General features: G+C 35.1%; 1 protein-coding gene across 1 annotated transcript; it reads left to right on the top strand.

Annotated features, from left to right (window-relative positions):
* The first annotated feature begins 5886 nt into the window (after window positions 1-5886).
* LOC125650182 (egl nine homolog 1-like) lies at window positions 5887-26202 on the top strand. Its single transcript, XM_048878231.2, has 7 exons — window positions 5887-6696; window positions 7401-7520; window positions 17984-18123; window positions 18731-18801; window positions 19011-19072; window positions 20937-21008; window positions 25714-26202. Exons 1-7 carry the CDS (start codon window positions 5887-5889, stop codon window positions 25822-25824), a joined length of 1386 nt encoding a protein of 461 aa, XP_048734188.1. The 3' UTR covers window positions 25825-26202.
* Window positions 26203-26384: the final 182 nt, after the last annotated feature.

The following is a 26384-nucleotide window of genomic DNA, read 5'->3' as shown; positions in this document are numbered from 1 at the left end:
TTTTGTCTTTCTCTTATTTTTAGCCTATCTAATAAGGTATTGGGTTTACCTGGCACTGTCCAATAAGTTGACAATTACTGTCCGTTATTTTTAAGAAAGAACAGCATCTGTCCATTCTTAAAAATAATGGACAGCAATTGTCAACTTATTGGACACCTACAGGTAACTAATTTTTCACTACAAGTGGACTTTCTTCTATATAAAAGCCTAAAAAGACATAGGATTGTGTAACAAAAATGTTTTAAACAAAAATCATGCAATGTGTTCCTATAATCTGGAGAAAGTATAGAGTATGATAAGCGATAACCATGTAATATACAGAGATTGTAGATCCATTTTACACTGTATATAGGGGGAACCTCCAAATAAAGATATATGGTCTTTGACCCCTATACGAACATTTACTCACCTCGTGCGTGATGGAGATTCATTATGTTACCTTTTTTCTACATTCTTTAGGTATGCCTTTTCATCTGTCTGTTTCTATAGATAATTTAGTCTCGTGCAACCAGACGCTCTGCTTTTCCCGTAAATATCCGAAGAGCAGAGATAACGCGATAACGTTTGTAACGTCAGAACGAGGCTTGCCAAAATTTCGGTATTTAATTGGATTGGTTGATTCAACACACCTTCAAAATAACGACTTCCGAAGAAATTTGTAATAGATTGAATTTGCCGTTTAAGCTTAAGGATTTACAACTAGAGTGTTTATAAAAACTTTTGTAAAAGGAAAGGATTTATTTGCTGTTCTACCGACGGGAAATGGTATATAAAACCGTTTTATCAAAATTACTTTAGGAGGCAAAAGTGAAAGTACAATTTCCAGCTGACAAAGAGCGCATTTTTTTATTGTACATGTAGTAATGATTTTCCCATTGGTATCACTAATGAAGGATCAACTAATTAGCATCAAATTTCGGAATTGACTGTTTATGTCAGAAAGAATCCAACGGGAACTAAATTAGCGCTACTTAGCGGTAACAGTTATTACCGCGTGTCTTTACCAGACTCTCTGCTCGTCGGAGATTTACGGAGACAGCTGAGTGTCTAGTTGAACGAGACTATAGATAATCTTGTATTACCAGTCTTCATCAGCCGAAAAATGACGAGGATTACTTGTAGTGCTCTAGCAAAATGTATCCGTCACTGCGGTCAAAGGAATCGATAATAATAATAGTACAAGTATATACCACATCACCCCCTAACAAAAAACGCAGGAAATGAATTGTATTTTTACTCAAAACTTCTATTCAACATCCATGTAGATCTAAAATTCGATTTTATCGTAACCCATCCCAAAGTTCTTCCTGATCCAGTAATTTCAATCTTTACTATTGATCCATGATAGAAATAATCCTCATCGACCCATATAACTTCGATAATTTTTGTAACTACTTTTCGGCTCATTCCCTTGTTTATCATAACCATGAACAACGCCAAAATATTGACCGTACTACAAAACTAAGTTGCCAAAAGAAATAAAGATCGCGTTTTCGTGGATGATGCAGGATAACCGCCGAGGTCGGGAAATGTCGTTTTGAAATATCAAAAGCCGAGGCGTTAGCCGAGACTTTCATATTGCAAACATCATTTCGAGACCGAGGAGGTTATCCTGTATCATTCGAGAAAACAAAAACATTATTTCTATTCTGCTACGACTCAGAAATTTGTGTAGCGACACAATATAGAAATAGATCTAGAACCAAATGGAAAATATTTGAAGGTGACAATTAGTGAGGCCTTGCACTGGTTGAGGAATATCAACAATGTTAGTAAGGCAAACATAACCCTGAGACAAAATCTCATCAGATGAAGGCAGGAAAAGGTCAATGCCTACTGCCAATTGGTAAAACCAGGATTGGAATATGCATCTACGGTGTGGGGTTCTTACCATTCTACCCACATTAAGGACCTAGAGGTGGTACAACGGAGAGCTGCCATATTCGTCTACAGCGATTACAGACACCGTAATCCAGGAAGTGAAACAGCAATGCTGGACAGGTTGAGGTAGGATTCCCTCCAAGCACGTCACACTAAAAGCGGACTGACTATCTGCTTCAAAACACAAATGAACTTAGTAGACCTGGACAGTATCCACACCGAACCTGGCAGTAGAGGACCCTCAAAGGTGTCTTTCACCACTCTCGTTCGGTCCCAGATCCGTGCGGGACCGGGATGACTTATCAGAGGACATCACCTCAACCCAGTCCTTAGAGGATTTCCGCGCTAGATCAGGCCCCATGACCATAATCTGAGAATAGACTTATTAAGATTTATCTAGTATAAATGTTTGGGTTTTTTAAACTGCAGGTTTATAAAATAAAAATCAAATGCAAACGTACTGAAAATTTTATTTGTTAATGAAAATCATTTCAAAAGTTAACTGGATTTGAAGTTTAGACTTAAGAATATTCTCAATTTATGGCCATAATTTTGGCTGACGAAAAAGGTAAGATAGTAGAGTATACTAGATCTGTTTTGAAAAAAAAATATTTCAAGTATCTAGTTTGATGTTGACGTGTTATATAGGGACATGGACATGATTCGAGCTGAAACTTTTCAAATTTTCTTTTTTAGAATGCGTAACTAAGGCATTTCTAATGGTTAGCAAAAATTTGAATATCAGTTGTCAAGGTACATAGGAGACACAGAACTCAAATTTCTTTGTTATGTAAACAAGGTTCCTGTCCTGTTTTTGTTTACATAGGTAAATATACTAGTAAAAGTTTCGTTTAAAGCAATTTTTTTTAAATATACAAATTAATTCTGAACACAATTAAATAGTTTCTAGTGTTTGGCACATCTCATTTTGTTTTTAAAATGTTATTTTCTATTAAGCCATCTATATGTAAAAAAAAAAAAAAAAAAATGGCACGAGCTTTGTTTACGTAACAACAAATTGTGAGTTTTGCATCTTACTTGTAAACTCAACAACTGATATTCAAAGTTTGGTTGACTATTAGAAAAACTTTAGTTAAGCATCGTAAACAATGAAAATGAAAAAATAAAATTTGAAAATTTTCAGCTCAAATCTTGTCCATGCCCCTTTAATACACAGTTCAAGAAAACTACACATACGTGAATGGGTGTTAACTTGTCTGTGCATAGTCATGTTTGAATACATGAAAGGTGAAGATAACAAACAGTGATCAATCTCATAACTCCTATAAGGAATACAAAATAGATAGTTGGGCAAACACAGACTCCTTGACACACCAGAGGTGGGATCAGGTGCCTAGGAGGAGTAAGCATCCTCTGTCGACCGGTTACACCAGCCATGAGCCCTATATCTTGATCGGGTAAACGGAGTTATCCGTAGTCAAAATCAATGTGCCACGCACGGCCTAACAAACGGTATGTAACACGTTGGACAGTATTTTCCCAACGATATGTTGCATTAGCGAACTAGATCATTATAACGACCATAGAATTTGCGAAATACTTACTTTAAACGAGACTGTTGAAACCCCTATAACATCAACTTGTTTGTCAGTTACCTGTCTCGATTTTCAACTGATCATACGCAGAACAAGCTCTGGTGTATCGAATCAGTTGAGAGATATAAACACCATATGCAGATGTTAATGGAATATTGCTACATAAATATGGAAAGTTGACGATGGAAAAGCTGAAAGCATCATTGTCATAAAGTTGGGTTGTTAGTTTGCCGTTAATATTTATTTTCATTAAAATATCTAAGTACGAAGCAGATGCAGAGGACTCTGTGGTGTCTTTTATATCGAGTTCATATGGATATATCGAATCGACATATTTCCCTCAAGGTGAAAAAGAAAATTCCGAAAACTTATTGCACAGCTAAAGGACACCAGATGCGCATTTCGACAAATAGTGTTTCTTCAGTGATGTTCAACCGAAATGTTTGAAATAAACTAGAAATAAACTAGAGCTATTTTAGGGAAGCACAGAGTGCCAAATACAGAGTGCCAAAAAGTGGAGTTAAATTTGTCTAATGATAAGAGCTATACATGAGGGAGATAATCCTTAATTTTGAAATAAATTTCTAAAGTTTATCACAGCAATTAAATATACATCCGTACTTTCATATTAGTAACGAAGTACTTAGCTACTGGGTTGTAGAGACCCTAAGGGACTAACTATCAGCAATACAAAGTAGATAGTTGGGGGAAAAACTGACCCCTGGACACACCAAATGATGCTATGGCTACTGCATGAAATATGAGAGGAGTTCCGGGGACCAGCTTTGTTTAGAAAAACCATCTGTTCTTTTTACCCCCATTTGCCCCCCCCCCCCCCCCCCCACCACCACCACCACCACCCGAGTACAACTGAAAATTCCAAAACCTTATTGCACATCTACAAGACACTACCTATCATAGCATAATGCATATAAAGAGATTGCCGAAATATACGGGACCATGCTACATGACTGCAGTATTTAGTTTTCCTTGTAGGTCGGAATTAAAACACCGACAAAACAGAATTAATCAAATCAGCGGTCCTTCAATTATCGTCGTGTCGTGTATTTCAGCATAATTATAATTTTATGTCAACATAGTTAATTGAATCACAGATTATGTACATGTAATATTTTTTCCATCAAGTTTTCCAGGACTAGTTTCTATCAATTCAATCATTCGAATTTGCTGTTTTAGTGCATTAAGATTATTTTGCCTGTTTTGACTGTGTGTTTTAGTTTTTCGAGTACCATTTTGTGATGTTTTATTTTTTTTCTTAAATTCTATGTTTTAATGTATTATAACCGAGACATTATATGCTGTGTGTGCGTGTGTGTACATGTATTTTATTATTATCCTTATGTTAATACGCCCTGAAACTGATGTTTATTCTTATCTAGCATATTTGTGGTATCTTGTGTTTTCATGTTTTATATGTACAATCAGGATAGGTACAGCTACGGACCGTTTACATGTGATAACGCCTTTTATATCATTGCTTTTTAATGTTTTATTTATTTTCTATGTATTTGGTGTATAACATTCTGTAGTAAGGTATATATGCATTGTAACGCACCTTTGAGTGTACATAGTGTATGAAAAGGGTGCTATATAAATATGGTATTATCATTATGTAATATATGTCAAGTAATTGCATGGCATTACACACCAGCGTTTTATATGGATGAACAGTGGAGGATATATGTTCAGTAATACATGTATTTTGAAATTAAAAACTCTCAAACTTACTTTACATATATACTTTAAAAGTAATCTGGGGGAAAAAATTAAAACCCCTACTGGAATTACAAATCTGCAGTCCACACGTTTACTTACTATGTACTGAGCTACTCAGATAGGCAACGAAATTTTAAAGGAATCATTGATGACTTTATTTATATTTTCATTCATGATTTAAAAAGAAGTGATGGACACCTCCTTAATGTCACATGAAAACATGAAACAGTTAAACAGGTAGATTACTGTTTTAAAAAAGATAGCTGTTTGTTATTCGAACTCAGAATTACACATTTCAGCTACCAGACTGCAATTTATTTAGTACATGTATAGACTTTCATTGCTCTTGAACATATCCGATGGTTTTGATTATTTAAAAAATCCATTTTGATTTAAAAGCCTAGTATTCCCTTTGCTCCCTAATATATCATTTGCTTTTGTGTGTATGTAAAACACTCTTCTTGTTCAAAATATTTGTAAATCCCAGGTTTATGTATATACAATCTAATTAAAATTAGATGTTAGATCCGCTCACATACTCGCTACACAAACGTTTGTGTAGCGAGTATGTGAGCGGATCTAACATCTAATTTTAATTAGATTGATGTATAAAAAATTATACAGTACTTGTCAGGAAAGATAACTCCGGTAACAAGATGATCGGTTTGACTCTTCTTAAAAGGAGGTCAGAAAATATTCTCGGTTGTCAACAATGGATAAGGACGCCAACTCGGATCATGCATGTGTTGTGTGTGGATCAAAAGAGAATTTGAAACGATGCACACGATGTAAGGGCGCTGTTTATTGTTGTCGACAGCACCAGATACAAGACTGGCCGTCTCACAAAACCACGTGTTCGCCTAACCAGAATGGAGCAGTAGGTGACCAGGCTAACACGTGCACACTTGACGAAAACAATGATTCCAAAATCAAAAACACCACTAATGCGAATGAAAGTGATGTTGTTGAATTTGACGGCCGTCCTAACACCACTAATGCGAATGAAAGAGATGTTGTTGAATTTGACGGCCGTCCTAACACCACTAATGCGAATGAAAGAGATGTTGTTGAATTTGACGGCCGTCCGAACACCACTAATGCGAATGAAAGAGATGTTGTTGAATTTGACGGCCGTCCTTTCAAAGAAACAAACTTTAAGAAACCCACATCTTTCGAAGTTTCGAATCTTGCCGAGTTCGTGATTCAATATATAAACAAAAACAACTTTTGTGTTGTGGATGGAATTTTCTCTGACACACATTTACAAAGAGCTTTAAGTGAAATAAACAGCCTGAATTCTGATGGATGCCTAAAACTTGGACGTTTATCAGGAGGTCGCACGAGTGGACAGGAAGCATTGAAAGTGACCAAGACTGAAATAAGAAGTGACACGATATACTGGGCTGAAGGGACAGAGTCTCGACACCCTAACATCAACAAAGTGGTGCAAAAGATGGACGCCATCATATGTTCCCTTAATAATCACTTTCAGGGAAAGTACTTTATCAACGGTCGAACAAAGGTAAATGCCTTGAAGTAATTCAATATAATTCATATGGGGTTACTTCTAAGGCTTATGTACAGCTGTCCATTATGTGACTGGTAGCTGCTACATGCTATAGATATACTACATCACTGTGCAGATCCAGTGGGGATGCAGTGAATATGTGCTAGAGAGTTTTATACAAGTGTTATCGTTGAGTGTTATCACATTTTTATGTTGCTAATTTCAAAGACTGTAGATATTTTATACATGTATTTTCGTATTGATTATACATGTATGTATATTTGTTCATATGACGTCACGATAGAGACCCAGACCGGGTTGACGTCCTTTAGCAAGCAGAACTTGGGAGACAGGATGAACAAATACAATATTTGGTCGAAGATGAGAGATTTGGTAGGTCATTAAACTGTAGCTTAAATAAACTCTGTTACATATATAGTTATTCAGTTGAGATGCAATGAAGATGTGCTAGAGAGTTCTCGAAATCAACTTTTTGCATGCTGGTCATATTAATAATTTTACCCGTCCGAACAGTGAAATGTACATATGCTATCAACTTTTACTGATATTTAGCAATTTTGGTTTTCTTTACTAAGACCAGTAATAACAGACTGTAATAGTTTAATTCATGTTTATACTTCGACATGTATGTTTTAAGATTTTTCAGGCAAAGAGTTAGAATAAAATTGAAAAGTTAAAAGTTAATTTTTTTCCTGCAGGCTATGATTGCGTGTTACCCTGGTAACGGTTCCTACTACAGACGTCACATCGACAACCCGAGTGGTGATGGGCGTGTAATCACATGCATTCTTTATCTCAATAAAGACTGGATATCAAAGGTACTGTATCTCAATAAAGACTGAATATCAGAGGTATTGTATTTATCTTAATAAAGACTAGATATCAGATGTACTGTATCCCAATGAAGATTGGATATCAGAGGTATTGTATCTCAATAAAGACTGGATATCTGAGGTATTGTATCTCAATAAAGACTGGATATCAGAGGTATTGTATCTCAATAAAGACTAGATATCAGAGGTATTGTATCTCAATAAAGACTGGACATAAGAGGTACTGTATCCCAATAAAGACTTAAGTTTGAGATTTTACTCACATTTTGACTGCTCAAATAAAAGGAAACTCAAACTAAAGTTTGAGATTTTTTTGAGAAATCCCAGCAAGGACCCAGTTGCACAAATTCAGTGAATTTAACTGAGCTTTGCGTAACATAGTCTTTGATCTTCAGAGCAAAAAATTGGAAAAAGCTTCAGTTAAAATCTAGGACTTTTAAAAGTCTTGTCATGTTACCCATTTATACAGTATCAACTTTGTAAATCAAAGAATCATGAATCAACCATGACTATAACTGAGTTAAAGATAATTGATGTAGTTTTGATTTGATTAGTATGAAATTTAGACTTACAAATGTATTCTCAGTTTATAGTTTGAAAAAGTTAAAGGCCAGGTATAAGGAAGAAAATTGGGGAAACTCCTAGAACAATCTTCACCATAATATTGCACAAAATTAAGTGTTTTACAACACAAAATATTCTTCACTATAGGATTAAACATTCTTTTTGAAGAATTTATAGATGTGTAAACTCTGGACATTTTAATCACAAACTGAATAAAGATGCAAAGCACTTTAATGTTAAGTTTGTGAGTAAAATATCCAGAGTTTACACATCGATAAATTCTTCAAAAAGAATGTTTGATTCTTATAATTCCAATTTGTTCACTGTATTAACAATTTCAAAACCTCAAATAGTTTCCCTGCACTACACTATTTAATTGTTTTCAAGTGTGTATGAAAACATTGTGTTTTCGGATTTATTGATGTGTAAATTCTCGTTCAGCTTTATTTTTGTCCAATCAAAACAAATGTAATAAATAACATTGGAATTATGTACTTTTGAACACAGCCACATAGTCTAAATAATGGTTGATGCATGTATCATAAGTCAGCCACATAGTCTAAATAATGGTTGATGCATGTATCATAAGTCAGCCACATAGCCTAAATTATGATTGATACATGTATGATAAGTCTATCGTTTAATGTCTATCAACACTTTGTGACTGTATTACAATAGCTGTATAACTTTAATATGATTTTTAGCTTGCCTGAACTGAAAGCTTGTGTGAGCTTACTAGATCACAATCTGTCTGTCATCTGTTAACTTTCCCTTTTGACTCTGTCATCTGTTAACTTAATTTCCCTTTTGACTCTGTCATCTGTTAACTTTCCCTTTTGACTTCTGCTTAGAAGTAATTCAAGTTTGCTGAAATGGAGGGCCTTTGGATCTATGGAGAAATGATTAAAAGATCATAAAAATAAGGTGTATTAATTTTTTAAAAATCTTCCTCTCAAGAGCCAGTTAAGCCAAAATTTACATGAAATCTTCTTAAAATATAATAATGAAGATATTCAAGATTGCAATTCTAAAATCAGGAAGGGACCAGAATAAAGTTGTATATAATATTAAGTTATTTGTGAAAATCTCTAAAATTCTCTCAAAGGTCAAAAGTTCAATAAAGCTAGAATTTTTCAATATCATATGCAAACTCTCTATGTAATGTAGATTCCAGTTGCCCCTGAGACTAGGGTGGGGTCACAAAAATTGAATTTTCAAATTTTACACATGAATATGTAAGTAAAATAATGAAATTTTTTCTCTAGAACCACAAATGCAAAGTCTACATATATCAAATTAAATGCTGATATCTTCATGTACATGTAGTTTAGAATCAAGTTTGTTCAAACAATGAATTCTGGGGCCCACAAATTGTGTGTTAAGTTTCACAAAGGCATAATTAGAAAAATCTGATAAGGAGAAAGTAAATCAATATGTATATATCCTATACACTGTAGAGTTGAGTTTGTTCAACCCATGATCAAAAGGGCCAGTGCAGGACCTCAATCAAGGCTTTAAGTTTAAATAATGCAGGGCACATTTTTACCTCACCTGAGCTAAAGGCACAAATGAGCTTTTCTGATCAAAAATTTCTGTTGTCTGTCATTAACACAGTTTCAAGTTTGTTCAAATGAAGGACCATGCCCTTTTCAAAGGGGAGATAATCACAAAAATGCAAATATAGGGTGGGGTCATTTAAAAATCTTCTTCTCAAGAACCACTGGGCCAGAAAAGCTTGAATTTACTTTAAAGCTTCCTGACATAGTGAAGATTCAAATTTGTTAAAATCTTGACCCCTGGGGTTAGGATGACATCACAATAGGGGGTGAAAGTATTACATGTGAAGGGAACCAAACTAAATGGCACAAATCATCCTTAGATGTAATTTGTTAATATGAAAGGTCTTACCCTTCTACAAGGGCATATGATATTTGATGAATTTGTAGTCAAGTTTGATAATTAAGTTTGATAATTAATTAACTTTTCGCTGTTACCTTTAAAAAAAAAAAAGGTTTTTTTTCTGAATCAAGCTGCTTGCATAATGATAGTTTTGCTCAAGCTTGTTTATTGCTAGGAACTGCTGCTCAGGTGAGCGATGTGGCCCATGGACCTTTTGTTTTTAGTTCATCAGAAAAACTTGGTATTCTTATGTGTGTGAATTATGTCTCTCCTCTTTCAAGGGAAGACATTGTTTTTAGTACTTTCTGTCCGTCCCTCTGTATGTCACAAAGTCTTGTGAATACTTCTTAGATAGACTTGACACTTGGTACAATGCTTCATTGCCATTTGTAGATGTGCATATTGGTGGGACAGGAGGATCCAATTATTTTCCTAAAAGTTATAGTGGATCTAAGAGGGGTGGAGGATATTAAAATAGCTTGTGAATGCTTCTCCTCCTGTACTTTAATGCCATTTATAGATGTGCATATTATAGGGACAGGAGGATCCAATTTTTAACCTTAAAGTTATAGTGGATCTGAGTAGTGGAGGGTGTAGAATAGTTTTGTGAACACTTCTCTTATATGGCTTATCAAAGTTCATAATGTCTATGTTCCTGCTTATGCTTTCTCCTCCATACCATGCAGTATATTAAGGAGAGAAAGTTTCATTTGGAGCACTTCCAATCTGGGGAGATACTTGTTTTTTCATAAAAACAATCTCTAGTTCTTGTATGTTCAAATGATGATCCTAAAGGTAAAGACAGAGCCACATATATGATTCAAAGTTTTACTTGGCAATATGGACGAGAAACCTCTTAACAACATTGGGCAGTTCCTCTGTTTAAACCATTCTAACACCTAGAAGTTTATTCTCCTAGGCATCACCATGTTTAACGTAAATCTTACTCAAAATCAAAGATGAAATGTAGCATATTTTGTTAAGGTTTGTGTATACAAATTCCAGTTTTGTATTTAGTTCATTTTGAATAAGTCATTCACTATCATTGTTAGTTAGATAGTCTCTGTCGGAACTTTTCGTGGACCTGTCGTAGACTGAGCGTGCGATATTCGCTGTCGGGACTTTTCGTGGACCTGTCGTTGACTGGACGTGAGATATTCGCTGTCGGGACTTTTCGTGGACCTGTCGTAGACTGGGCGTGAGATATTCGCTGTCGGGACTTTTCGTGGACCTGTCGTAGACTGGGCGTGAGATATTCGCTGTCGGGACTTTTCGTGGACCTGTCGTTGACTGGTTCGCTGTCGGGACTTTTCGTGGACCTGTCGTAGACTGAGCGTGCGATATTCGCTGTCGAACATGAACGTGCGATATTCGCTGTCTCCAATTCTTTATATGGGCCTGTCGTAGACAAGGTGTGCGAAAGTCGTGTAGGCAATTTTATACGACAAATAAACTTCGGAGAAATGTCAACGTGACTCAAAAACTGTCATAGAAAGATTATACAACATGCGGCTTGACTTCGAGGACCCTGTCATAAAGATATTTTCCCACAATAAATATTTTACATTTAAACAGTATTGCGCAACTTCGAAACTTCTTGGTTTCAGTTTGTATGCAAATCGTTAACGTTGTCAAAGTTGTCTTTCTTTCTTTATACACATACATGTATGTTCAACTTTTTCAGTATGAGATATTTTTAATTAAAACAATCATAAGAACTAAATGCTATTTCAATAACTGATATGTTTCCAATATAAGAATGGCGATTTGAATATATACCAACAATGAATGTAAAAAAAAAAATGATTCAAATAATTTCCCCTGAATTATAAAATAAGACTACCACAACTTATAAAATAATGGCTACGTCTAACTGTACGTACACGTGTATGAACTGACTAGTAAGTGGTCTCGTATCTTAAGGAATAGATGTAAGGTATATGTATGTAGGTATCTTGTTTAATGTCCCTCTCAAGATTTTTTCTCTCATATGGAAACGTCACCAATACCGATGAAGGGCTGCAAAATTTAGACCTATGCTCGGCGCTTACGGCCATTGAGCGGTGAGGATTATTTAGCGTGCCACACCTACTGTGACACGGGGCATCCATTTTTAAGGTCATCTCCGAGACCCGTCACATTCACACCTGATGTCGAGCGTTTGGCGATGGAATTGTCAATACCTATATTAACGACTTGGGTCTGTTGCAGCAGAGATTCGAACTCGGATCTTTTGCATGCGGGGCAAACGCTCTTCCTCTATAAACCACCACGGCAGAGAAAAAAAACAATGGAAAGGATAGAAAGAAAAAACCAATGAAAGTATTTGATATTTTGCATAATTGGCGAACTTATGCCAAAATTATTCCATACTTTCATTCTTTTTACATCCCCCATCATGACCCATGTTTTACACCCCCCTTCATGACCCATGTTTTACATCCCCCTATCATGACCCATGTTTTACATCCCCCCATCATGACCCATGTTTTACACCCCCATCATGACCCATGTTTTACACCCCCTATCATGACCCATGTTTTACATCTCCCCATTATGACCCATGTTTTACACCCCCCCCCCCCCATCATGACCCATGTTTTACACCCCCTATCATGACCCATGTTTTACATCTCCCCATTATGACCCATGTTTTACATCCTCCATCATGACCCATGTTTTACACCCCCTATCATGACCCATGTTTTACATCCCCCATCATGACCCATGTTTTACACCCCCTATCATGACCCATGTTTTACATCTCCCCATTATGACCAATGTTTTACATCCCCCCATCATGACCCATGATATAAACAACTTAAACATTTATTGTTTTATCTTGTTTAAATTTGTTTTTGTTTTACCTCTCCGTTGCACAGAAAGGTCATCAGCTATAATAATTTGTAATTTAACTTGTTGAGAACAATATTTATATAGAGAAATGTGATACAATGAAACACTTAACAGCATAGGATTAACAATGTTAGAAAATATGAATATTTTCACCTAGAAATACAAAGTTTTTTGTCGCCCATGCGCACGTGATGTTACGATGTGTTTTTCAACATTCACGTCAAACCCTTTATCATGGTCCTTCTGTGTACATTTACGCCTTGTGTTGACCCAATTTTGAACGATATGAACTCTGACAAATTAACTTATCAATTAAACTACCATAACTAATTGGAATTTCATGGCCCGTGTATTGTATTGTTTATCACCAAGAACCATACAGCTCATATGTTTTAACGTTTTTACATAGAATAAACATAGTTACAACAAAAGTTGTACACAAAGTGAATACAATGTAGGTTAGGTGTACATTATCCAATACTTCATAATAGACCATCCAAAGTCTGTCAGAAACAAAGAAATACCCATCCCAAAGCTGTCCGAAACAAAGAATTACCCATCCAAAAGCTGTCCGAAACAAAGAAATACCCATCCAAAAGCTGTCATAAACAAAGAAATACCCATCCAAAATCTGTCAGAAACAAAGAAATACCCATCCAAAAGCTATCCGAAACAAAGAATTACCCATTCAAAAGCTGTCATAAACAAAGAATTACCCATCCAAAAGCTGTCCGAAACAAAGAAATACCCACCCAAAAGCTGCAAGAAACAAAGAAATACCCATCCAAAAGTTGTCCGAAGCAAAGAAATACCCATCCAAAAGCTGTCCGAAACAAAGAAATACCCACCCAAAAGTTGTCCGAATCAAAGAAATACCCACCCAAAACTTGTCAGAAACAAAGAAATACCCATCCAAAAGTTGTCAGAAACAAAGAAATACCCATCCAAAAGCTTTCAAAAACAAAGCAATACCCATCAAAAAGCTGTCCGAAACAAAGAAATACCCACCCAAAAGTTGTCCGAAACAAAGAAATGCCCACCCAAAAGTTGTCAGAAACAAAGAAATACCCATCCAAAAGTTGTCCGAATCAAAGAAATACTCACCCAAAAGCTGCCCGAAACAAAGAAATACCCACCCAAAAGCTAATTCTATAAAAGACAAATTAATTTATTTTATGTTAGAATGATGAGGTTTCAGCAGAGGCTAGAAATGATTGATAAGCTGGTGTGTTGTTTTTTTTTTTTATGAAACTGATAAAATCTGAAGTCATGATAGTAATCATTCATTTTCAAGTTTCCTTTCTGCAAACTTTCCCCCACGCAACCCTACGTCCAGAGTATTCTTCTCGAACCTCATGCATAGTTTTACCCACAGAAAATGTTGACAGAGTGTATTCAGCGTGATATATGAAGAGCCCCTGTAGTGTGTGCACATTACGTGGAGAGTGCAGTCGCGAGAATGGCTGGCACTTGAGTGGTTAACCAGGTCGGGGTATGTCTTTGTTCCTGATACCCGGAATCACCTGTTAAACATGTTAAATGTAACATTGGTGAGTTCCTACAGAGACATGCGTGCTTTTTTACTTTCTAATATGAAAGACAAATATTAAAATACATGCTTGTATGTTAGGAACGGGATTTTTATTTCCCCCCAAAACCACGGACACAGATATAAAAATAACCAGATTCTGTTGGATTTTATAAATTTATTAGCGGATCTGAACAACCACTGTGATCTAAATCTTGTAAATAAAAGTAGCGTAGATAATGTTCCGGCTGTCTGTTCTGAAGTACTCCACTATTAAGTTCTCCAATCAGACGAGGTTTTGTTTGCAAAATAATAATGATAATGATATTTTGAGATGAATTACTTGATCGCGTTCATTGCGGGTAAACTCAGATAGTATAGAACTGAAGTATGTGCTGATGTATTATACTTGTACATATTTAAAAGGAGTGTAGATTTCAATCATGTTAATAATGATTTTTAACTAATTTACTATCATACTCTCAATTCATTTTCTATAATAAACATACGCTGTTTGAAAGTACAATGCATTTATTTCTTGATCCGAAGAATGAAGTTAAAATTCAAATTAAGAAATATAAGAAAATAAATGTCATGGGGAAAGAGGATATAAAAACAAGGAAGCAGGGGTGGGGGTCCTGCACGCAGTCGGCTTCTACGTAACTGGTTTATTCCCTAACCATTATTACTCATTTTCGGGAATATATATTTGAAATAACCTTGAACCCCTCATCCAGTACTCCCGGACTGTGCAGGAGACACTATTGTATATTAATGTTTTATTCTCTATTATATCCTGTATGTTAAAGTACCATGAAATGAAATGGCTGTATGTGGGTGTTTTAGAGGAAAATGAGTAACACTTGTTCAATCGTCGAATTTCTTTGGATTGTTTAATCGAAAATTACTTTATCAAGGACAACCCGATTATCCTAAGCCATGGTGATTTCTTGATGTCGCGAGACTTGACTAATAAGTGTGTAAGAAATGCAGGTATTAAATCAAGTTCTCTTAAGTACGATTTAGAGATGTGGGACTGGTTTAAAAGTACAAAGGAATTCACATACACATGTATGTCGGTGTTTTAATGTAGGGCAGATTTGGTCAGTATACAAAGCAATATGTTCTTGCATGTACAGTGTATTCGTATTCATAAAGTTGAAAATTTAGGTTTCAGATTACAGAATGATGTATAGAGTTTAAAATTTAGGTTTGGGGTTACAGAATAATATATAAAGTTTAAAATTAAGGTTTCAGGTTACAGAATAATATCTAATGTTTAAAATCTAGGTTTGAGATTACAGAAATTAAAGAGATATAATGTTTAAAATTTAGGTTTGAGGTTACAGAATAATATGTAATGTTTAAAATTCAGGTTTCAGATTACAGAATGAGATATAATGTTTAAGATTTAGGTTTGAGAGTACAGAATAATATCTAATGTTTGAAATATATGTTTCAGGTTACAGAATAATATATAATGTTTAAAATATATGTTTCAGGTTACAGAATAATATATAATGTTTAAAATGTATGTTCGAGATTTCAGAATATACATACATATTCATTGAAAATGTATCCTCTTTCTATAAAAAAAAAGTCCTCAATAATTAAAAGCATATTTATTAAAGATTAATTGAAGTTTGAAAACAAACTGTATATATCAAAAGTTGCACTTTTTATACAGCAGTAGAGCAGACGTTTATAGAGATTATGTAGAACAGCTGAAGAACTAAGTCCAGCTTAGCATAGAAACCCTAATTCAACCCATTTCTAGGTGTTCTAATTAATTTAATCAAGATTATCGCACCAATTCTTAACCTAGTATTTAATCCACGATCGTTCCAATGGATCCGGGGATCTGTGTAGTTGTATAATATAATATCCTACAGGATGCAACCAAACATAAAAAAAAAAATCAACCATTTCTTTCTCTTTGTTGATTTATAACCTTTCTACTAAAACTTATTATAAAAATCGTTTGAACCTCGCGCATTTCAATATTTCGGAGGGTCGACGTGACATTGAATTAAGAAAGGGGTGGTCTTTAAAAGGATCTTTTGTGTCCTTTTCCAAATTTCAAAGTATTCTAATTTTGGAAAATATTTTAAAGGTCATAGGTGCAATGTAAGAGTATGTTGTTTTCAGGATTTAGAATCCGCGCACTTGTTTTCAGGATCCGTGCAGTTTATCAGTAACACAAGCCCTTAATATTAAAAGTCCTTTATGGCAAATGACTGTGGTGTTAACCATGATCTTTTCCATCATCTTTTTGTACATGTAATATAGCTAAAAAGTTTTAAAATTCGTTATTATCCTACCACGGTTATTGTAAAGAAAAAAAAATGCCACGGTCATTATTCTGCGATATACCTTCATACGTAATAAATGTTGTGAGAACATTGACACATATCTCACTTACACGTTAAGAATAAATATATAGGTTTGAAATGTAAAAACTTCCATGAGCATGTCGATTTCACGTCTTTGATCTGACTAGATGTTAATTGTGTATTGATTTGAATTAAATTAGACATACGCCATAAGTTCATGCATGTCCAAGACCAATTACGATGTCGATATCGAAAATAGCATGACGATATCGTCACCTGACAAGGTTATTGTTTACCATATACCACACTGTTTTCCAATGACCAAGTACGATGTCGATATCGACGATATTGTTTTCATATCGTGAATTGACAAATTTATGATTTACTATACCCAAGACAGTTTTCAAGGGTCATGTACGATAATAATAGGTTTAGGGTTAGACGGTGGGTATATTTATAGGGACCGCCTTACGCTAATTGATGGTGCCACATTTATGAGGACCGGCATACTAGAAGTGTTCCATTATAGATCTATGGCACCATAGGAACTGGACATTTGAAAATACTGACCGCTCAATATCACAGACATCAAACTTGGGGGTTGTGACGCCACAATACAGCGGAGTTATTTCCCGTAAGTGCAGAAGAAAGGATTTTTATATAGTTACGAATTTCTTCTAAGCTTCATGACGAACTACCGTGCAAGTAATCAGCATACGGAGAGAATGGAAACAGAACAAAAGATTATCACATAACTTTAATTCGTTACTTGTACATGTATATTCTAATACCCCGCTACTGTGAGGGTTAGATTAACTACTTAATTATAAGGAAGCGGATACAGAACTTTTATCGCAATCCCAATTGCATTTCTGTAGTCTTACTTTTTTTCGGTATGATAAACAATTTATTGCATGAATGTTCGGGAGATATGAGAATTTATTCACCCAAGATAAATATATTAAGTTTGCAGTCTAAAACACAGCGCCGAGGGTAACATTGACAAATTTGACCTTGATAAATGGCCTTGACATATATCAGTAAACTAGCTTTGATCTTTGACTTCACCGTATTCGAAATATTTATTTTGTATAACCATGGTAAAATTGCAGACCAAAAAAAAAAAATTTAACTCCTCTAATCTTCAGTGGGGGGGGGGGGGTAATGTGAAATTTGCAGACGTTCTGTGTTTTAAACTTTCTTGCATGCTTTTTCATATCAAATAAAATGTCTATTCTTGACAAGACAGAATTGGACTGTCGTTCCAGGAACATGGCGGGGTATTGCGCATCTTCTCTGCGCAAGATGAGAGCTGTTATGTTGATGTAAGTCCCATTTACAACCGGATGTTGTTCTTCTGGTCCGACAGACGAAATCCACACGAGGTCCAACCAGCTTTTAGAACAAGGTTGTAACATCCACATTCTTCCTGGTAAAATCAGGCTATGGCCATCAGAGAACAATCACGGATATGTTTGATAACGTACTTAAGCAGTTTTTCAACCCCCCACAAAGCCTGTATGATTTGTGTTTCAGGTTAAATTTTGTTGAAGAATTTGTCTCATCTCCAGAAGATTGTGATATGATATATGAGATAATTAAAATTGGGAATTTTCTGTAACTTTTACACATCTTATCAAATGTTGTGTTATTTATTATATCTACGTACTAGAAATTCCAAAATTTAAAGCCTGTTCTTGGGGTTTATTTCAATTTTGAGTAAATTAACGTGATTTTAACATCTCGTGCAAACAAGATATTAATTTTAACAAAAATTGATTTATTTTAACTCTGAAGGCTGGGTATTGCAGTTTTTCACGGTATACATTAGAGGGACTCCGTTTTCATTAGATGGCCGATTTAGAATGCAATTTGATACCAAAGATTGTTTGAACTATGATGATATTAAAAGCCAACCCTTTGTGCTCTTTTTCTTTTATCGAAACGGTATTGTATGATTTATGGGCCCTCATTTTGAAATTTCTTAAATGTTTGTGTAATAAACTGTGTTTTAGATTCGCCATTACCGTGTGGTTTTTCGACAAAGCAGAGAGAGAAAAGGCCAAAGAGGAATGCGCTCTGCAGGGTGTGAATTGACATCATAAACCTCTCGACTGATTTACAATCTCAGATAAAGAGATAAGGGATTTTAAAATATGACTTCACATTTATCTATAGATGTGAATCTTTATATTTATGTAAATATTGAATGTTTATTACGAATAGATTTAAGAGCAGATGAACAAATACTAAATCTCGGAATGACAAACCTAATATTTATTTATTTTTCTACAGATGTCTCCTCTATGAAAAATGAGCTGATGATTTTAGATCTGCAAAGAATGGGAAATGAGAAGGTAATCAGAATTTTATTTATGAGATATGAAAGAAAGCAAAATGTGTCAGAAGTTTGATAGTGGTTTTAGTTCATTTCGTGTTCACTATTTTTGGTAGTAATCCCCCTTACAAACAAGGTTTGTAAAATAGACATGCATGTGTGATTTAGTGATTTCAATCTTTTTTTCCGGTCGCGATAGCCTTAATGGTGAGGGTCGCTCGCTTGTCCCGGCTTGTATTTCTCTAAAAATTCTCAAACTTAAGTTTGAGTTTTCTATTATCTGAGCAGTCAAAATTTGAATAATATCCGATATTTGTTATAATGAAGTGGATTCGGCATATCCTTTCGACGGCCGGGTATTTTGAGAATGAAATATGAAGCACTGTTTGAATTCTATAGATCGCTTTAATTTAGCAATACTTTATTTCTACGAATTTATTAACGATAGACAATTTTCGCGAAATTCAATATGATCCACACTATGTGTTCATTAGAACCTCGTTCATACTGGTGGTCCGTGGGGATCCAGGTTAGAATAGGCCCTCAGTAACAAACACACACACACCCGAGTCCGGGTTAGAATAGGTCCGAAGTACCTCTTGTTTGTTGTAAAAGGCAACTATATATTGCGGTTCTTAGGATGAGACCGCAAAAACTGAGTTCCCTTGTCACAGCAAGTGTGGCACGATAACGATCCTTCCCTGCTCAAAGTCGGCGAGCATCGAGCATAGGCCGGGTTTTGCAACCCTTCACCGGCAATGGTGACGTCTCCATATGAGTGAAAAATTCTCGAGTGGGACGTTAAAGAATATACATTCAATCAAACAAGTGTTCATACTGGTGAAAATCAAGTAGACTTCACGCTCACTCTCATCGCAACGAAAATATATTTCCTGGGGTAAATCATTATAATAATATAGGTCCTAATGATATATGAATAAATTGTGTGTATATCTGCATGATAATGTCAAGAATTTAGATATTCTTAGAACATTTTTTTTTTTACGAAGACCAGTGAAACCTCATGGAGACTCAGAGCTGGCTTTGTTGAGGGACTATAAAATCTATGCTTGAAATCCAAGCACCGAAAGAAGTAAAGAATTTTACATCATCACAATCTAACTAAAAGTAGATTCTTTGATCCGCTTACATGTGTAGCGATCGTAGATGAGCGGATCAGAATATCTAATTTCATTTAGACTGAAACCATCGTAAATTCAAAACCTTAAATATTTGATATTTTGCAACAAAACAAAACAACCTATTTCGCTGGTTTTTGGTTGTTGTTTTTTTACCCCGGCGAAATGTAAGATTTCCAGTTTACACGTTTCTGCTTTTAAAAGGCGGACCCAGAAAAATGGACCCGACTCGTAGAATAGTCCAAGTCGTTTTACTTGAAATTGTTTACTCGATGGTAGATAAATAACAGAGTTATGCTACATGTAAATATCAAATAAATGAATATATCTGTACACAGGGCACGTGGTATATATGTACTATTAACAAATGATATTCAAGTTGTAAATCGCAAATTAATTATTAGCAATCACATTGTGAAGGTCTGACTAATGAAATGTTGATTAACAACCTTCCCCTGGGTGAAAGTACTTCGTCACCAAGGGGAGAGAATACAGGACTTTAACTCCAGCCCTACAGTCAGTTGCAGTACATTTTATTATTTTGATGTTATCGATGTAATGTTTGTTCTGCAGACCAATTCTGTTTCATGTTTGTAGAATATTAAATATGTCGTGATGCCGCGAGAAAGGTCACCACGACATAGCCATCAGTTCACTCTTCGCTAATGTATCAGAGCCTAATTGTTTCTTTGATGTCTCAAGCACACGCGGATGTGAGTTAGGACATTTTTTTTTTTATTGCAGACCCATATAGAGCAAAAGATACAACAAGAAGCCAAGAGGGTCATAGAGTCCTTAACCACAGAAGAATTACAGGTAATAAAAAAAACTAGTGCAGGTGTTCTAGACTCTTAATCCACTGAATGATGCATAATTAATAACAACGTTTTCTATCATACTCTTTATCGTGAAAGAGTGATGACTTCCTGTGCAAAAAAATGTCCACTGTTAAATAACTCCGAATTTGTAACTGACATCGTATCATCATCCCCTCCACCCCCACCCCCCCCCCCCCCTCCCACCATTCCCTTCCCGTGAAAGAAATAATGGAGTAAATCGGGTTTACCATTCTGCCCGACTGTCTGTCTGTCAGTGGAGGATCGTGATGTCCGAGCTGTAGGTACGCTTGTAAAATTCTTCTGACAGGGTTGATGACACTTTTATATAATCTCCAATAGATCCATTGATTTTGGGGTCAGTGGATCAAGGTCATACATGTATTAAAAAATGCTTGGGAAATGGTTTCCGATCTCACATCGAAAGTCATTCAGTGTATGGTGAAGAAAAAATTCACACAATGTGTATTAGTTGCATGTAACCTAGTAAGCTCGAAAAAAATGGATATACTAGTGCATCAGTTTAAAGGTGAGCGAAGGCATCGTGTGGCCTCCAATGAGGAATAGATATCCACATAATAAGTAGCTTGTTTTATTCACTTGCGATCAGCAGAACTCTGCTTCAATCTATAGGGTTCGCAGTGGGTGTGACCGGTCAACAGGGGATGCTTACTCCTGCAAGGCATCTGATCCCACCTCTGGTATTTTTTTGCATTTTTCTCAATGTTGTACTCTTTATAGAATTTATTAGATTGATCACTCTTCGTTATCATAACTTTTCTTCTACCTGTTAATCAGATTGAGAGCATGGAGATTTTGATTTGACTTCGATCAAATCCCCGGTATGTTCTCAAACTATTGAGCATTATTCCTTAGTACACAGAAGTTTTATGGTTATCACAATACGTAATCATGCGGGCTTTATATTTACGATCATGTGTTACAGGTACAATTTTAGCTCACCTGAGCCGGGTTTCATTTCATCGTTTGTCTCTCTTATCTTGTATTTTCATTGTCTTATTCAGATCTGTATGTTGTTTTTAAGTTTGGGGTTTTTTTTGTTTGGTTTTTTTTGGGGGGGGGGGGGGGGGGGGGGGGGGGGGGAGGGTAGATCACTATGTAAAGACTTAGGTTATAAAATGGGGCCTCTTATATTCCACAATGTGTATTCTCGATTCGGTTGCGTATGAAAAATGGAAGTGTCAGCCTGTCATTTGTAGCTTAGCATTGAATTCAGTTCTAATCATAACGCCAAAAACCATCGCACGTTTTCATGAAATATTTATAAAAAGTTAAGAAGATTATGATATTCCTCAGGCCTTTTGAAATAATGTCCCTAGCAGAGCTGAGATAGAATGGGGGGGGGGGGCAGAAATGACAGTAAAATGTAAATATAAAAAATAAATGCCAGTTTTGTAAAATACATGAGGGTACGAACTGCAACGCTTCACATCTGCCTACTTTCCTTGAAGCGCTTCATGAAGTATGCTGGCGTAAAACGCCACAGTTCATGTCCTCCATGTATTTTTCATTAATGAATTTTATTTCTTGAAAAAGTAATGACCAATTCCAAGTTCATGGGAAGGTCATAAAATTATTGAAAATTTTGAATTTCTTCATATATAGCTTTTAAAAAATGTATATTGCATACTTGCATACTTTTTAAACTTCCATATTTTGTACCTCTGTATCAGTTTCATCTTTGGCTTAAAAAGGTACTTAGGCAAATGTGTGTTCCGTGTTTTCCAAATCGAAATGTATTTAGAATTTCAAAAAGAGATATAATTTTCTCTCCCTAAATTTGACAAATTCTGTGACGGCTTATAATACTTACATTTGTGGTCGTGATTAATTTTTTTTTTACTGAAGCATCATCTTGAAATAAGTGTGTACTAAGTCTCACCATTTTAAGTCTATTTTCATCTTTAAATGAAAGTGGGAATCACATGGGGCCCATATCCTACCTTGTTCATTTTCATGAACGACGTGCCATAAAATTGTACGTAGTGATTCATATCCGTGAAGAAATCGATTATTGGAATTTTTTCTCAATGGAAATGGCTTTTTTCTAGTTTCTTTGGTGTTATTGATTTGACCTTGCACTTAGATTGTACAATCGTCTGCATCAAAGACCCAATCTCGGTCAAGTGTGACTACCTCCCGGAGTTTACTGCTTCACGTGAACTGTTCCTCGTTCATCCGTGTCCGTTGCTATGACGTCAGAGGAAGCACGTCCCGAACTATGGGGCAGACATTAAGGAAATGCTGAACAAGCGAGAGAGGACTAAATTATTAGTACACCGTGTGCCAATTGTATTTATTCATGTCTTTGAGAACACTAATTTCATCTTTGTTGAAGAAATAAGACGTGAGATATTGATTTGATACACATTCTCCTGATACAGGTTAAAAGAATTATTAAATGAATATGCCTGTGTAATTATAAACAGAACACTATTTCAAAATCATAAGTTGAGCAAGAATAAAAACAATAAAAAATGCTTGTCATACGTTGTAAGTTAACAATTGAACATTTTAAACTTCTTGATAACTACCATTCCAATTCTTTTCAAATTTGGTATGAAGCATCTTTGGGACAAGGGGGGCATGAATTGCAAATTTCAGGACTCCCACACCCCTTGGATCTTAGGGGCGGAACAAAAACTGCCAAAAATCAATAAACTATAGGACTCATCAATTTCGGGAGGTTAGATATTGCGCCATGGAAGTCATCATTTGAACGAAAATTTTTATTTATTCTATGGAATTTACATTACTTAGACGGTAAGTAATGCACCATTAATAGTGATACAGAGTTGGATTAATAGTGAAATTCTTTGTTTCTGGGAGGTATGCACCTTTTCAATATAGACCGTGGCGTTTGGTCAAACTATACTATTTGGTGCAACTTCTGTGGAACCGGTTTTCAAGCCATAATGTAATTAGAATATTTCTGCTTTAATATGTTACACAATTAACATTTCTCATATTACTTGAGTAGTGTCACCTAGTTACATGCGTGGAAATGGTTAGGTCTCTCTCGATGTAGACGTGCACAATCGGGTTTAGCATATGTGTGTGTGTATATATATATATATATATATATATATATATATATATATATATATATATATATACATGTAGCGCAGAGGCATATTGATTTGTTGTATTTTATGCATATTATGTACAGCATCGTCCTTCATTGTGGGGGCGTGGGGTATGCAAACATGCTCATGTTTTCTTTCATTTTAGAAGTTGTTGAAGAAAAAAACTAAGAACACTGTTTACCTTCATTGGCCCAATACTCCTATTAAACCAGTTTTATTGTACTTGTATGAGTAAGTTTTTAAATGCGTGAAGTATGGAAGAATCAAATGATTGTTTTTATAGCCCAATTCAAAATAAGACAAATTTCAGTGGAAATTCAATCTGACTTATGCCGTGCTTGTTTGTCCTGTTTCATGAATAGGGTAAAAATAATATTTCATATATTGTTTATGTTGCTAATCAGAGCGTAATTTGTGATAATATTTCATATATTGTTTATGTTGCTAATCAGAGCGTAATTTGTAATAATATTTCATACATGTATATTGTGTATATTGTTAATCAGAGAGTAATTTGTGATTATATTTCATATATTGTTTATGTTGCTAATCAGAGCGTAATTTGTGATAATATTTCATATATTGTTTATGTTGCCAATCAGAGCGTGATTTATGATCAATCACTGATAGGATCTGGTACATATTACATCTGTAATTTATTATCTATCACTGATAGGATCTGGTACATATTACATCTGTAATTTATTATCTATCACTGATAGGATCTGGTACATATTACATCTGTAATTTATTATCAATCACTGATAGGATCTGGTACATATTACATCTGTAATTTATTATCAATCACTGATAGGATCTGGTACATCTTACATCTGTAATTTATTATCTATCACTGATAGGATCTGGTACATATTACATCTGTAATTTATTATCTATCACTGATAGGATCTGGTACATCTTACATCTGTAATTTATTATCTATCACTGATAGGATCTGGTACATATTACATCTGTAATTTATTATCTATCACTGATAGGAACTGGTACATCTTACATCTGTGTACATGTATACCAGAATCATGAAGAGTTGGTGACCTTTAAATGACCTCGACACAAGATCAAACCGTTTCTAGTTATATTATTTGATATTACGTGATACTATATGTTTCATGATTTACACATATAAAACGAAAACGAAAAATCATCCGCGGAAATATGAATCTGTTTTGATTGCAATCCTTGTGTTGGAAATTTAAAAAATCGTATAGTATGCGGAAACAACATTAATCACCTGCTTTGTATCGTGTAATAGTTTTTTTTTATAAAGTAAAGGTACAATCCCCCCAACGGCTTATTCACACCATAGTAACCCCCCCCCCCCCCCCCGTCCTAATTAAATTGTTAACACTTCATTTTTGAATAATTCTTATTAGTACTTTACCTGTACATGTAGTTGCTATATCGGGTTACGTTGATATGATTTTAAGCGTTGCATGTTTCAAACAACTCTTATGAATTAATGTGTGCGATGGGGAAATTTGCAATTCCATAAACCTGATACATTTGAGAAGTATTTAGTATTATTTAATAGTATGTTGCTTCTATTATTTATTATAGGCCTTGGCGGAATTGATGAGGGGCCATAAAGATCCAAACTTTGTGATGTCGCAAATGGGAATTTCGCCTTCCATCCAAAGCCATTTATTGAAAGAACTAGAAAAATTCTGAAGAAAAGAAGTTTGGAAGTATAGTTCTGGATTAGAATGGTGTTTTTCCGTTGTTGACTTTAAGTGAATAATCCATTTGCTTTCTGTTTATTGCCGCTATAATCTCAACAGTTTAAAAACATGCAAACTCATGGATGAAGGTACAATTATAGATTTGATGTATGGTTATTGTAGATTTTAGTAAGGCTGACCTGTATGTCAAGGTCACCTGAGTAAAATTTGAGTTCCATTTGGAACTAAGAGAATGATAGAACAACAATTTTGAAGTTCATCTTTCCCACCTTAGAGATTTGGGGTGGAGCTAAAAATACTACTCATGCTTTTCCATACGCTACATTGTATTTATTTTACTTATAAAAACAGGTCTCCTCATCCAAAATTGTAAAATGTATGTTCAGTGCCCTTTGGGTTATGGTTCCAGGATCCAAAACAGAAATGAGTAAGTCATATGGTGAACAGTATTGATTGTTTCTTTGTCATACAAAAACAGTATATTGTGTATTATTCTAATGAGCATGGATATCTTTGCCAAAATTGTGAACTACATGGCCCTCTGAAGGG

The sequence above is a fragment of the Ostrea edulis genome, chromosome 5 (assembly GCF_947568905.1).
Source record: "Ostrea edulis chromosome 5, xbOstEdul1.1, whole genome shotgun sequence".
Classification (NCBI taxonomy): Eukaryota; Metazoa; Mollusca; class Bivalvia; order Ostreida; family Ostreidae; genus Ostrea; species Ostrea edulis.
The sequence above is the reverse complement of the archived record's forward strand: the minus strand, read 5'-3'. Positions and strand labels throughout refer to the sequence as shown.